At 44.3% G+C, this 15787-nt stretch overlaps 1 protein-coding gene across 7 annotated transcripts in view; it reads left to right on the plus strand.

Annotated features, from left to right (window-relative positions):
• The window catches only part of RAD18 (RAD18 E3 ubiquitin protein ligase), a 99389-nt gene extending 85409 nt beyond the window's left edge, over positions 1-13980 (plus strand). For 6 of the 7 annotated variants that reach the window (XM_082344403.1, XM_082344407.1, XM_082344408.1 and 3 more), the window contains 2 exons: positions 2740-2802; positions 13651-13980. In XM_082344403.1, the coding sequence (XP_082200529.1) occupies positions 2740-2802; positions 13651-13753 (166 nt within the window). In that variant the 3' untranslated portion in view covers positions 13754-13980. The remainder of the gene's footprint in view (positions 1-2739; positions 2803-13650) is intronic. The other variant, XM_082344405.1, reaches the window with a different exon arrangement.
• Positions 13981-15787: the final 1807 nt, after the last annotated feature.

A 15787-nucleotide genomic window follows, 5' to 3' on the forward strand; every position in this document is an offset into this window, starting at 1 on the left:
GGCACTGTGCATCGTGCTGGTTGGTAGTATTGAAGTTGCAGACGAAGAGGAGATTGCAGACCACTTCTGAGATGTGTCTTTTGTACACCTCCTCTACCATCTGTTTTCACTGAAATAGTGTAGCAAAAACCTCTTAGGTTTGTGTCCTTAATGATCCGCAAATATTTTCCTTCAACAAATCAGTGGTTTGTACTGACGATTTGAAAGCCGGGAGGTTAATTGATCACAGACTAATAGGTTATTTGACAGGCTTGGCCATCCTGCTTACTTAGCTGGAATAGTAGGGATGCTTTGTAACCTTCCTGTTGAAAAAAAATTGTATGTGTGTGTTGGGGGGTGTCAGCAGGAAGCCGACTTTACTGTTTCTCTAGTGATGTGATACCTGCCAGGACCTAGAGCTATATGACCGCCCCTTTCTCCCATTCCCCTAGCTCATGAGTTCTCAATAGGAGCGATTTCACCCCCCAAGGGGTGGGAATTGGGTGGGGGGGTGCTAGATGGTTAAAAAGAAAATCTTACTCCGCGTGTAAAGCATGTATACACACACACAGTATGTAAACAGATATACATTATATTTGTGGTATTAAAATTTCATTGCGGGGCAATTAGGAAAAAAAGAAGCTCTGAAAAGACTTCTTAGGTGTGGGGAGTGGGGGCAGTCATGGAAAAAGGTTGAGAGACACTGCCCTAGCTCCGTTCAGGTAAGGAAGAGTGGGTGATGGTATCAGTATCACTTGGCATAGAGAGAAGGAAATGAAAATCTCCCATAAACAGCTTCAGTTTTCTTGATAAAGTTGGTGTAGTTACCACCAAAGTAAGGATTAACAAAGGCTGGGATCTTGTGAACGGAAAGGTTTAGACCTCCTCTATGGGAATAAGGGTGGCGGTGTTTGCTAGCCCTCCCCAGCGAGTGGCCAGGTGGGTCTGTCTCTTAGGAAAATAATGAAGTTGGTGAAATCTGCCTTGTGTCTCCTTAAGGGTCTTCTGCTTTTTCCTCTCCTCTCCTAATGAACACTATATTTAGCTAGCTGTTTAATGGGAAAGCTTATAGTAGGCTTGTATATACTAAGGTGAAAATGACTGATGATAAATTAATGTGTTATTATTTTCAGGGACACTTGCATTTGAGCAGGGGGCCATCCTCTGTGTAAAAGAGTAGTAGATGCTTAGGTACTCTGACAGGTTAGGTCAATGGTTCCTGTCCCAGGGACCTGAAAGAGTGATTGCAGCTGGTTTGCAAAAGCATATGCATATCGAGAATTATCCATGGACATAATCGAGAGTGTCTCACAGGCGTATGTACTACTATTTTTAAAATGTATATATGCGCTTCTCTAATGGATAAAATATAAATTAACAGTATTACTAAATTTATAATACTTCATTATTGTTACATGTTTTCTCGATCCACAAATACGAGGAGTCGTGCTTCTACCCTTTGAGGAACCTCATCCTGAATTGTGCTCGCTGTATTGGAGGGTCACTACATTGCAATGCGAATGGAGCGCTTACACATAGGCCATTGTACACACAAGCCACAGTCAGGGACACCCTGCGTGTAGCTCCTTGAGGGTCTTGGGAATTGGGGAAATCCCTTGAGTAAAATGTTTGGTACAGAACTGTGTTTATTGACTGTTGCCCCCTTTTTTTTTTCTTCAGGCGCTGTAGGCAAACACTGCTTCAAAGTAGTTTTTCAGAAGTGGTGGAGAATGATTCACTGACACTTTAAATCTTCATAATTTTTAAACTTTTGTTATTTCTTAGAATATCACTAGAAACAAGATTGGCACTAACATTTCCAAACCTGTTGTCTCTTGCCCGAGAGAGAGTTAGTCCTTTGTTTGAGCCTTCTTTATCCTGGGGGTTGTGACGACTATTTGAGTTGTGCCATACACTGCCCATGACATTCTGTGTCTTGTGTGTCTTGGATGTCTAAAGAAATGCTTTTTTTCCTAATATATATATATACGCGCACACACACACATATAAGGAATTTAGTTGGGTAAGAACAAGATGCTAAAAGCCTTAAAACATTTTTCCTTTAAAGAAGTAATGCCTGTCCTCTCTGTCCTTATTTACTCGGCTCCCCTGCCTCCCTCCCTGCCCTGCACAGATAGGCCAAAGACTACGTAGCACTTTAAGCTAAGTTGCATTATAACAAATTACAGGATTAGCACAGTTCAAATTCATTACATTTTACTTTATTTGGTTACAGAGGGACTAACAGACACTTAGGAACTTAATATCTCTTGTGAATTTCATTACTAAACTGCAGTTTTTAAAACATGATTTGATCTTTGGTTGCCATAAACGGAAATTGAAAAGGCTCACGATTATATTCCATTTGAATCCAGGTTTTTTTTACTGAGGCGTTTATTTAAGCTTTAGGGATTTTTTTTTCTTTATTATTGCTAATTAATTAAGTTTTTTTTTACAGCTTCATTGAAACTGATGTATAATAAACTGCAAATATTTAAAGCACACAATTTGATGACCTTTGTCACATGTGTACTGTGAAGTCGTCGGCACAGTCAAGGTGATGACCTATCCATCACTCCCAAAGTTTCCTTGGGCCACTTTGTAGTCCCTCCTTGCCCACCCCCTGCCCCCTGCAGGTAACCACTGGTCTGCTGGTTTGCTTTCTGTCACTAGAGATTAGCTTGCATTTTCTAGAATTTTATATGAATGGAACCACGGTCTTTTTATTGTCTGGCAATATTGATGTACGTGTCCTTTTAGTTCCAGTTCAGACATCATAAGAGATCTCCTAGAAGAAGAGGAAGCCTGGGAAGCATCACATAAGTGAGTTCTCATAATCACGAAATAAGCATGTACTTTCACCTGATAAATTATAATTCTATACAGTTGATTTTCAAACCAAAGAATATTTGTGCTTACTGACTTAAGCAAGTAATAATTCACAAAAATCAAGGTAAAGATTTCCAGTTCACTACTTGTTTCTATATATTTCTGCTTAGGAATGGAATCTTAGTGTAATAACTCCAGTTACTTGTCAGAAGTTGTTTTTCTAAAGATAAATTGTTCCAATGGGCAATTAATAGTCAGGAATTAACAGTCGGGCCTTAAGCAGTGGCTTAGACTCTTTAGAAAACTTTTAATCCTTTCCTAAATGTTGCCAGTCATAAGACTGTAGTACAACTGGGCAGATTTGTTCCACTAAAATTTCATGAAGATCACATACCACAAGTGGGCCCTCAAAACTGCCTAGCACTTTTACTGTTTCTGTGATTATTTCTATGTCTTGTTCTTCACAAGGATTACTTGAACCCTTCTCTTCTTTTCAGTGGCTCCAGCCTAGCTGAAGACCTTTTCTCTTCCTTTGTAGAAAAAATAGAAGCCATTGTATGGGAATCCTCATCTTTCCAACACCAAATGTATAAATCTGCCTGTGTTTGTACATATTTTATCCCTCCTTTTATACTTTCTTCCTTTTATAATAAAGGGCTGCCTCTTTATTATAGAGTCTAGTTTCTCCTACCTCATTCCTACCCTCTTGTCAGGAATGTTACCCATTCTCTCTTCTCTCATTTAGGCATCTCTCCCTCTCTTGTCCTCTCTCTCTCTCTCGTTAGGTTTTCAGCGAGCCCGAATCTCTCCCATCTTGAAACCAACTGACTAACTACCGCCTCACTCAGTCTCATCCTGAAGCTGCTCTCGTGTCTCTCCTTCCTTTCTCAGTAGGTGGCCTCTACTTGCAGTTTCCATTCCTCATCTCCCACTGACTCATCAACATCCTCAGCCAGCCCCATCCTTCTTCTGAAATAGCCTTCATTGAAGTCATTGAAGACCTCTATGTGGCTAAGTCCAAAGGACAACTTTTTAGACTTCATCTCCTTTGACTTCTTAGCAGCATTTGATGTTCTTGACATCTTCACCTTTCTGAAAGCCTCTCTGAGGCTAAAAGAGGTAAATCTCCATCCAAGGTCACTTAGCAGTAAGTGATAAGTGATGGAGCTGAGATTTTAATCTATGTCAAAATTCAGCTCTATGGACCATTAAGCTAAATTGTCTTTCCCAAGAATGAGGTTTCCTGTGCTGACATTTTGTAGTATTACAGCTGAATCACTGGGAGAATGGAAAAGTGTGGTGTATCCAGGGAAAGCATTATGAGTAGGTTTATTAGGCCAATGAGATATTTGGTGGCTCAAACAGTAGCGTTTTATGAAAGTTTGAGATTGTGGCTGCATTAGTCTCACCTAAGCATTATTGAACTTTGCATTCTAGGAGAGGAGGCCACTCGTTAGCTAACTACTTCCTCTTGTACCAGGAATCCCCCTGTTTATGCTAAACTAAATCCTGACGTCAATGGCTCTGACAAGCTGTAGCCCAAAATTCCTGAGTCCAAGCCCATTCTTGGCAATGATGACCTCTTAAAGTCATTATTATAAGAAATCACTTAGAAAACAAATCCCATCGCTTGATCCTCACAGATAATAAATGTTAAAGCTGGAAGGATGTAAGTGCTCATCTAGTCTAGTCCCTTCATTTTATAGAGAAGGAGGCTGAGCTCCAGAGAGGTAAGTTGATGAGGTTGAGGTCCACAGCTAGTTAGTGGCCTTCTGGGCTAAGAATTCAGGCTTCCTGGTTTCAGCCAAGTGTAGAGCAGTTTAAACCAGCTTGTGCCACAGTGTAGCTTTAGAAGCAGAATCAGGGAAAGGCTGCACAGCTTTACTTTTCAACAAAATGTGATAGTTCTACAAATACCCGTCTTAAGCTTATAGGCATTTTGTGGTACCACAAGTGGCATATTTGAGATATTAGTCCTAGAACATACTATTTCAGTCCCAGCATGTTCTCCTAATTCCATAAATGATTGAGAGGTTCTATTAGCAACACAATGCCCCCATATAAAGCAGTATTTTCATAAGCAGCAAAAAAACCCAAAACAAAACCCTGTTTTCTGCAGACTGGTCTTGGGTTCTTATATCTGTGAATATTGGTTCATCTTATCATTTTGAGCTACAGGATATATTTACGTTGAACAGAATGAAAATAGGAAGAAAAATGGTCCAGGTCAATCATTTCACGTTTCCAGATTTCAACTTCCTTATCCATAAAATGTGGGGGAATGTCTTCTCGGAGGGTCTGAGTCCCTTCTCTCCTGACCTGCTCCTCTTCCATTGTCCCCTCCCTCAGTGAATGGTGGTATCACCGTCTGCCCCACAGTTCCAGCCAGAAACCTAAGAATCATCTTCAACTTCTCACTCTCCCTTACCTCTCACCTGCAGTGATTGCGAAGTCTTATAGATAAGTGGTCCTCAGACTTAAATTTGCATCAAGATCACTTGGAGGACTTGTTAAAACACGGATTATTGGGCTCCACTCAATCCTGAGATCAGGATTCAGGAGATTTGGGCTGGGGCTCAGGAGTTTACATTTTAGCATGCTCCCCAGTGTTGCTGACGCTGCTTCTGGGGCCCCGCGTTGAGTGGCGGAGCTGTGGACGACCCCTGAACTGTCTCTGTTGGCCCCTCTGTGCCACGGCCTGTGCAGGCCCTTCGCTCTTCTCTCTGGCTTCCTACCACAGCCATCCAGCTGCCTCTCTGCCTCTAGTCAGTACGCTTCATTCTGCCCATGAGACCTAAAATACACTGTGTTCTCTCTGTGGTAAAGTCCTGCAGGGACTCACCAGCATCCAAGACTCTTCCAGCCATGGCCCCAGCCTACCTGCTGGCTCCTGCACTGCCCTTCCTCCCCTCCCCGCCCCCCCTTGTTGCAGCCTGGCTGAACTACTCACATTTGCTTCAGAGTCATGCTGCCTGGTACCTGCTGTTGCTTCCGCTTGAGTTGCCTTTTCCCCTTTCTTCGGACGGGAGTTGTCGTTCCTTCCTTCCCAGCTCTGCTCAGAGGCCCCTGGCTGCTCCCTGCTCCCGCAGCAGTGGGCGCGTACCACCCGACGCGCTTCCTAGAGCAGATGCTCATTATACCCCATGCCCCGCACGGTGCCTGGGGGGACCCATGGTGGGCGCTCAGTAGGCGTATGAGGGATTGAATATGTCAGTCAGTATTCATTGGATCTGAATACACTCCCTGGTGGATTCTAGCTGTTAGTGACACGGCTTACGTGGCTTCAAGAACCTGTAAATGGATGAGGATTGCCACTTACAAATCTTTTTTAACCCTTTATCTCTTAGTGCCTTAAAAATCTTTTTTTAGGAAATAGCTTTTTCTAGTATTATAAAATCAGAAAAGGAAGAATCATTTTCTCTATTGATAATCTGCATTTCATCCTAACCCCATGAGAAGTCATTTGCAGTGTGCTAATGAGCCCATCGCATTTTCGAAGGGAGGACTATTAATCATTTGGCTGTCTTTCTTTGGAGGAGTGAACTTTATTAACTATTACTTATTAATAACTATTATTAATGTATGCACATCTTAAGTGTACAGCTTGATGAATTTTTACAACTGAATACCCCTGAGGTTAGGGTTACTTTGGTGGCCCCCGTGAATCACGCCCCGCCAGTATTCACACTCCTGAGGTCCACGTTGATTCTGGGTTTGGCCATGTGATGTGAGAAGAAGTTTGGTAAACGTTTGCACAGTGGGGCTTGTCCTTTCCAAACACTCACTTTTAGGATGCTTCTTCTTGGACCCAGCCCCTCTGCTGTGAGAAGCCCACCGCGGGCATGGAGAGAGGACAGCTGGAGGAGAACGGAGGTCCAACCCTCCCTCCAGCTGAGCTCCCAGTCAACAGCCAGCACCAGCTTGCCACCATGTGAGTGAGCCTTCCTCACAGTGGACCCTCCAGACCCAATTAAGCTGTCTGTTCTGAGCCCTGCCCAGATCTAGAATCATGACCAAATAAGGGATTGTGCTGTTTCATGAGAATGTAGCAGTAGATAACCAAAACAAATTGAACAGAAAGTTTCTGTTTAGTTTTTAATTGCCATGTAACAAATCACCCGGAAATTTAGGAGCTTAAGCCACAGCCATTTCATTTGCTTATGATTCTTCAGTCTGGGCTGGCCTCAGGCTGCTGGTGGTTATTTATGTGGCACGTAGCCAACTGGCAGGGCGGCTGGAGGTGATGTTCTGCTGAGGTGTCTGGACTTCTCTGTCTTTCCATGTAGTCTGGGAGCCTGTTCTTCTCCATGTGGTTTCTCCGCGTGGTCTTTCCAGCAGGATAGCTGGGATTTTGTATATGGAGGCTCAGGGCCCCTGTGCCAGTTATCAGTTTATTGCCTCAGCTCCAAATTCATCCTTTTTGCCTGCTCTGTGAAAACTGAATTGGGACCTTTAAATATTTTTCCTTTGCCGGCTCTCCTGATGTTAAGTTTTATCAGTAGAGGGCACTGGAGAGACATTGCAAGAAGAAGGGGTTTTGCCTCTTGGTTGCAGGCCTCCCCCAGTGCCTGGTCCTACAGTGTACCCTGGCCAGCAGCTCATTGCTCTGACTCAGTTAGCCACAGCCCTGCCCTCTCCACGCAGGTGTCTGGATCTGTCTGGGGAGAGGGCTCTTCCTGGGGTGCTGCATCTCAACCCTGAGGAGCAGCTATTCCTTATTTCTACTCTTTCTGTAATATATTCTTCAGGATTCTCTTTCCTTCTTACTAGCCAACCCCTCGTTACTCCAGTCCTCTGTTGCAGTTAGTAATTCTTTATACTAAACGTTTCTGTTCAAGTTATCATGGTCCTGACTGGACCCAGACTGATACAGCTCCCAAGAGTGCAAATACAAAAATCTCTTAGCCTTCTTAAGACTTAGTCCTGAAACTTGTGCTGTATCACTTCGGCCACATCCTGTTGGTTAAAGTAAGTCACAGGGCCAGCCCCAGATGCTAGGGAAGGGGATTGCACAGAGGCAGGAGGTGTGGATCATGGGGGGCCACCAAGGTCACCACCCAGATGTGGACTTGGAACATTCCTGGCATTCTAAGAGCCTTCTCATGCCTCCTCCCAGAGGTAAGCACAGTTCTGACTTCCATCACCATGGGTTAATTTTGCCTGGTTGTAAACTTCATATAAATGGAACCATATAGTGTGCACTCTTAGAGACAACATTACATGTGTGAGATTTTTCCATGGTTGCATATCACGGTAGTTTGTTATTTTTCACTGCTTTATCTAGAGCAGTGGTTTTCAAAGTGTGGTTTCCTGGCCAGCAGCGCTTGTATCACCTGGGAATATATTAGAAAAGGAAATTCTTGAGCCCCACACCAGACCTTCTGAATGAGAAACTCTGGGGATGGGGCCCATCAACCTGTGTTTTAAGAAGTCCTCAGGTGATCCTGCTGCAGGCCAAAGTTTGAGCACCTCTGCTCTGTAATATTCCATTGTATGAATAAGTCACCATTTATTTACCCATACTACTTTTGCTAGATATATTTTTTCGAGTTTTTGGCTGTCATGAATAAGGTTGTCAGGAACGTAACTGTAGTTGTCCATTGGTGCATGTGCTTTTGTTTCTGTTGAGTATATACTGAGGAGTGGTATAGCTGGGTGTTAGGATGTGCATGTATACAGTAGCTTCTGCCAAACATTTTTCCAAAGTGCTCATACCATTTTAAACTCCCATCAACAGTGGGCGGTCCAGAAGTTCCATGTCCTTCATCAATGCTTGGCATTCTTAGTTTTTTCATTTTAGTCATTCTCCTTCATAGGGTCCAGTGGTGTCTCATTGTGATTTAAATTTGCATTCCTCTGGTAACTATGTTATTAAAAATAGTATTCTTTTGTTGTTTGTTTACTGTTTTCTAATTGCTTGTTGCTAATATATGAAGCAAATTAAATTTTTACATTAACCCTGTATTCACGAATTTTGATAAATTTACTTAATAATTCTAATACCCTATAGGGTTGGGGTTTTTTTCAACATCTATAACCACGTCATCTCACTATAATACCTTTTCCAAAGTCTTTGTTAATGCTTAATTGAACAGGTTAGGACTGCTACTTAGATGTTAACTAGAAGTGGTAATAAGGGTATCCTTTTCTTATTCCCAATCTTAGTGGGAAAGCATTCAGTATTTTTACCTTATATTCCTAGTTTTTAACATAAATGGATGTTGAATATTTTCGAGTGTTTTTTAATATTTTCTATTGAATATATTGAGATGAATATGTGATTCTTCTCCTTTATTTTGTTAATGTGGTGAATTACATTGATTTTTCGCATGTTAAATCAAGATTGCATTCTTGAAATAAACCTAATTTGTTGATGGTGTATTAGCTCTTTTATATGTTGCTAGATTTGGTTTCTTAATATTTTGTTTAAGATGTTTTGTTGTCATGTTGAGAAACTGGCCTGTAACTTTCCTTCCATGTAATGCTTGTCAGTTTTTGGTCCCTCTTCAAGCTTATGCACTAGTATTCTGGACGGGCCCTTTGCCCCATACAGTGCTTAAAAAATTGAAAGTACTCACAGCAGGGAAACAACCAATCTTGTGTTTCCAAAAAAAAAAAAGAAGAATAATCAGAAACCTCTTCCCTGTTTAAATGGCCCTTATTCTGCCCAGGCCCCCTGTAATCAACAGGAAGTGGCGGGAGCCCTCACACTGAGAGGTTCTTTCCGTGACTCTACCAAGAGGAAGGTAAATCATCCTGGTAATAGTGTATACTGGAAGCAAGCTGGTAATAGATGGCCACATCTCCCAGGTATGGCTTCTGTATTCAGTAGATTCAGGGCTTCCTGATGCCTCTCACCGTGGTCCTCCACAGGAGTATCCCCAGTTGGCTAACAGCATAAAGTTGGCAAAGTTTGCTCAAAAATCCATTGATTATACCTTCCAGAGGCTAAGAATTTAAAAGCCTGTTATGTTTGGGCCATGTTATTAAGTGTCTTCATTCTAGTAAATAAGTGTGTTATTAAGTGTCTTCCTTCTAGTAAATAAGTGTGTTTCATGCTTAGAAAAAAATCTTGAGGTGGCTTATCCTATTAGGATTCCTGCATCTTTGAGGATGAGGTATTTTAGAGAATTACTCTGGGAGAACCTTGAGATCCTTGCTTGCTAGGGACTCTACTTCAAGCCCATGCTTATGGTAGAGGCTGCTCCTTCCACTAACACTATAGCCATGTTTGTTGCCAGCTATTGTGAAGGCAAATCAAAGAGGGGAAATATGGGAGAAACACATTACTTAAAATTTTAGAAGGAAATTAAAAACAAGGTAAGAGAGCAAAGAAACAGTAATTTTATAGAAGTTAAATATAAGGGGGAACATCCCATTAAAAAAAAAACCAAAAAAACCCAGAAGCCAAATAAATAAATGGCAATAAAATATTAAGATGAGAAATTTGGGACTTCCCTGGTGGTGCAGTGGTTAAGAATCCGCTTGCCAATGCAGGGGACACAGGTTCAAGCCCTGGTCCAGGAAGATCCCACATGCGGCGGAGCAACTAAGCCCATGCGCCACAACTACTGAGCCTGTGCTCTAGAGCCTACGAGCCACAACTACTGAGCCCACATGCCACAACTACTGAAGCCCACACGCCTAGAGTCCGTGCTCCGCAACAAAGAGGAGCCACCACAATGAGAAGCCCGCGCACCACAACGAAGAGTAGCCCCCGCTCGCCACACCTAGAGAAAGCCTGTGCGCAGCAACGAAGACCCAACGCAGCCAAAAATAAATAAATAAATAAATGTATTTATTTAGGAAAAAAAAGATGAGAAATTTGACTTGTGAAATTTTAGAGATATTAAGACCATGAGTTAAAAGCTGGGGGAAAAAATTAAAAAGATAAAGGAGAAAACATTCAGTAGATGTTGTGAAATAAGGACGTCTGGAAATTCCATAAAAGCAGTGACAAAATTGACAAAACTTGTCAGAATCAACTTTTTCTTTTTTTTTTTTAAATTAATTTATTTATTATTTATTTTTGGCTGTGTTGGGTCTTCGTTTCTGTGCGAGGGCTTTCTCTAGTTGCGGCAAGTGGGGGCCACTCTTCATTGCGGTGCGCGGGCCTCTCACTATCGCGGCCTCTCTTGTTGCGGAGCACAGGCTCCAGACGCGCAGGCTCAGTAATTGTGGCTCACGGGCCTAGTTGCTCCGCGGCATGTGGGATCTTCCCAGACCAGGGCTCGAACCCGTGTGCCCTGCATTGGCAGGCAGATTCTCAACCACTGCGCCACCAGGGAAGCCCCCAGAATCAACTTTTTCAAAACTGAAAATTAACCAAAGACAACAGCAATCCAAGGAGCATTACTTCAAGAAAAATATCTGAATTTTAGTTAGAACAGTGAGCTTTGTGGTGATTTGACTTCCCCTGTTCCCATCCCCCTCTCTCTAGCCCGACAGTGGCCTTGGGAGCCAGTAGTCTGCTGTCTTGATGAGGACCAGCAGCCTGGCAACCTGCAGAAAAGGCAGAACGGAGTTGGAGCTCCTTCACAGCCTCATTCCCAGAGAATTATTATTTGATCTGTCTGGTGGTTTCCTGGAAGACTCCCACTTGCAAGACTGTCTTTACTTTACCTGACTTGGAGCTCACCCAGTGTGAAAAGCCTCTTTTTCCCCTGAGGTGTTTGTTTAAAACAATTAGAGACAATTGATTAACTTCATGGCCATTTGAGGTAGATAACAGTTGGGGCACACAATGTGTTAAGCAAAAAGCTTAAAGGAAAAGCTGGAAAATAAGATTTCCTTCAGGGCTTTGACCAGCTCTGATATATCACTGTGGCTCTGGAAGGTCCCACGCATGCTTAGGGCTCTGTGCGTGCTCAGGAGAGACCTGAGAGGGTCCTAATCTCCCACCTCGAGCTGACTGTGAGGCTCCATGCAAGCTGAAAGGAGAGGCTAAGGTGGAGCTGTCCCCCAAGTGCTGAATGCACGCCCCAACACAGAGTCCCTTGGCAAAGACTGATTGTGACAAGGGCTTCTGTGTTATATCGGTTCCAGGCGATTAGGGAAAGTTATATCTAGTCATTAGCTGACCACTAAGCTCATGTAGCAGACACGTCTGTGGTCTCACACAACAAAGAATGTATATTTACAGGATTAGCTCAGAAAGTCACTTAACAAACAGCAGCAGACACCATCATGAACAGACGCTGAGGAAGGAGGAGAATCTAATTCCCATAGTTGCCGCAGTATATTGGTAAAAATGTCCAGTTTTCAACAAAAAATTAGACATAAACAAAGAAACAAGAAACTGTGGCCTATACACACCGGGGCGGGGGAGAAGCAACCAGTGAAATCAGCTGTTTTGACTCTGATCAAAGGACTAAAGGGACGTATGAGAACAGTGTCTCACCAAATAGAGAATACCAATAAAGAAATAGAAATAATTTTTTAAAAATAGAAATTCTGGAGTTGAAAAACAAAATAGCTGAAATGAAAATTTCACTAAGAGGCTCAGCAACAGATTTGAGCAGGTGTAAGAAAGACTCAATATTGAGATTGCAGTTATCCCTCAGAATCCATGCGGGGTTGGTTCCAGGACCCTCCCCCCCACCGCTGCAGGTACCAAAATCCATAGATACGCAAGTCCCATATATAAAATGGTGTAATATTTGCATTTAACCTATGCACATCTTCCCATATACTTTATTTATTTTAATTTTTATTTTATTTACTTATTTATTTTTGGCTGCATTGGGTCTTTGTTGCTGCGCACAGGCTTTCTCTGGTTGCGGCGAGCGGGGGCTACTCTTCGTTGCAGTGCACGGGCTTCTCTTTGCAGTGGCTTCTCTTCTTGCGGAGCATGGGCTCTAGGCGTACAGGCTTCAGTAGTTGTGGCTCGTGGGCTCTGGAGTGCAGTCTCAGTAGTTGTGGCACACAGACTTAGTTGCTCTGTGGCATGTGGGATCTTCCTGGACCAGGGCTCAAACCTGTGTCCCCTGCATTGGCAGGCAGATTCTTAACCACGGCACCACCAAGGAAGCCCCTCCCATATACTTTAAATCATCTCTTCTTATTCTCGACATCATTTTCTAGTTTATAAGTGCCTTCCCATGCGGTTTCATTTAATCCTCCAAACAGCCTTCTACTCCACTGACAAACCTGGGAAATCAGGCAGGGCCTGACCCCTGCCGCTTCCCTTCCCCTGCTTTACCCCTGTGCCCCTCGTGGGCCCTCTTCACTGTCCTGCCCTCTGTCAGTGTCTCAAGGAGCGCTGCCGAGGCTCCGGTGTCGGGGGCCCGCAGCACCAGGCTGTGCTGCAGAATCCAGAAAACGTCAACTTTCGTCTTCCCATCTGCTCGTGCGGCAGCGACCCCTTTCCCCGGTGCTCTGCCCGAAGTGAAAGGATGCGTGTGGCTCCTCTCTCTTGGGAGGGGATTTTGTTTTCTTGGTTCCCTTACAACCTCAGCTGTCTGACAGGATCAAGATAAGTTATGATTTTGTTCGACTCTCTGGCTTCGTCTTCTTGTTAGGATGGAAGCACATTTTCTGCAGCTTTCTGCCTCCGAAGCAGAAGCGTAAAGCTGCTCGATTCTGATTCAGAAGAAAGGAGTTCACTTCCTAACTCTGTCACTTATGATGTGTGATCTTTGCTAAGTCACTGTTTTCTCAGTTGTGCAGTGGAAATAATAATAAAAGTCATAATAATTATCATAGCAGACTTGTCAGTGGAGTGGAAGGCTATTTGGAGGATCACATAGAAACACACGGGAAGGGGCTTGTAAACTAGAAACTGCTGGGGAATAATAGGGATCATCATTTTCTAAGCTGCCGTTTTCTTTTTTCCATTTTCAGGTGCGATCTTCAAGACACAGAAATAAGTCCCAGACAGAATCGTCGCACGAGGTCAGGTGAAAGTGCTGAGCTCGAGCCAAGAAATAAGCGGAACAGGAATTAGTGTGGGTTTGTTGACTTTCCCAGTGCAGTCATCAGAAGATGGTACTTTTGTTGCCATGTAGATTTCATATTCATAAATGCCCAAGTGAAGATGTTACATTCTAAATATTATGTTTAACTGATTTTTATTCTTTTCTGCCTTTCCAGGAAAAAAAAAAAATTACAAAGCATCCTCACTTGGTCAGTTACCTCCTGCCCCTAAAACATCTCTCTCTAAAAATACTGGCATCCACATGTTCACCAGCTTTGCAGACGACAAGAGTCTTTTTGGCAAAAGGGTTTTGTTTGATTTTGTTTCTAAATTTCAGAATGTCCTTAAGCCATTCTCCTCTTCCATGGAGAAGCCAACTTCAGAAAAGGATCCTTTAACCCCTCTACCACAAGGAGCAGTTGAGGCATTCAGAGCCACTGTGTTTCTGGAAAGGCAGGATGTCCTAACTCAAGTCCTCCGTGAGTGTGAGCACGCGAGGCCTGGAGGCCGGTGCGCGTGTTACAGCTGTTTCAGGATGGTTGTTGCCCGAGTTTCATGTGGTTGTTAGTTAGACCTGTGTCTTACACTTTACTTGGAGTAGGATATTAGTATTGTAACCTAAAGGCACAAAACACTAACTTTGAAACATTAGGCATATTCTCCAGAAATGCCACTTACAAATGATTCCTTGGTCTTTTTTCACTTGGGTAAATCAAATCTTTAACACTTTGAATCCCAGCTATTAAATGAAAAGAATGCAATAAATGAATTTTGTAACTGAATAGACTCTATATCAATTTAAAATAAAGTCCTTGAAAACAGTCTCCTGTGAATGGTTGAGTACAATCTACAAATCATTGGAAAGGGTTGATGAGAAATTGTTTTCTCTGTGCAAAATGTCCCCCAGTTCCCAGTTCCTTCCAGAGTTCCTAATGCCTGTCTTTGGCATTTCAGAGCCAGTCCCCTGCCACCGGTGCCAGCAGCTGTGGGGCTGCCTGTGTCCTGGTGACAGCAGTGCCACTTCACCAGAGTCCAGGAAGACCCTGGTGTTGGTTTGGGGGTGGAGGGCCTGATCCTGCCCTGGGCCAAGTGTGCCAGCACCTCAGCTGATCCTGCGCTGGGCCAAGTGTGCCAGCACCTCAGCTGATCCTGCCCTGGGCCAAGTGTGCCAGCACCTCAGCTGATCCTGCCCTGGGCCAAGTGTCCCAGCACCCCAGGGTAGCCATCCCTGCTCCCGCTGAGCTCCTGGAAGGAGGAGGCGGCTGGAACCCTGCTGTATAAAAGAGCACCTAGACCTCGGAAGGCGTACCGGGCAGGCGCTCTCCCGCTGGCTCGCAGACGGCCTGGCATTTCTCGGTCTCTCCGCCGCTTACCGAAGAGGCACGGCTTCTGCCTGGAAGGGATTGCGGGCAGCCGTGCAGGCAAGTGGGGCGGCCTGCTCCAGCTTCAAGACCTTGTCAGAATGCCACACCTTCTCTCGTGTGCCACCTTTGCAACTCTTGCAGGCGCCATGGGCTCCCCTCTCTGGTCCCAGCATGTTGGAGGCAACACTCCACCCCCGCCTCCATCCTGTGATGCCCCACTCCCACCCTCTCCCAGGCAGCCGTGGGGCAGGCTGGGGCAGGCGTGCTCCGCTGTATTCGGGGGTGTGGGGGCAGGCGTCCTTCCCTGCAATCTTGGCTTGGCAGCCAGCACGGCTCACCCTCCAGACCACTGACCTGTGGGAAAGAAGAGGTGTGCAGTTGCCTTGCCCAGCCCCGGAGAATCCTGCTTTGTGGCTGAACTGAAGTGGCTCCTGCTCTGTGAGGGCCTGCCAGCAAGTTCCTTTGAGGCACTGTGCTGAGGATGATCTGAAGCTGCCGCCTACCTTCCTGAGGGCTCAGGTGGTGAGTTACTAGCTAATATCTAGGCTTCTGAGACTTGTAATGGAGGGAACGGGAGGGGTGGAGAGGTTGAAAGGGGAGGAAACATCAACTGGGTCTCATCCATGGCTTCGTGTAGATCCATGTAGGACTCAGAACAAATTCCTGGGAATCCTACCCCTTGGAGACCACACCAACTTTG

The sequence above is a fragment of the Balaenoptera borealis genome (assembly GCF_965194805.1).
Source record: "Balaenoptera borealis genome assembly, chromosome: 12".
NCBI lineage: Eukaryota > Metazoa > Chordata > Mammalia > Artiodactyla > Balaenopteridae > Balaenoptera > Balaenoptera borealis.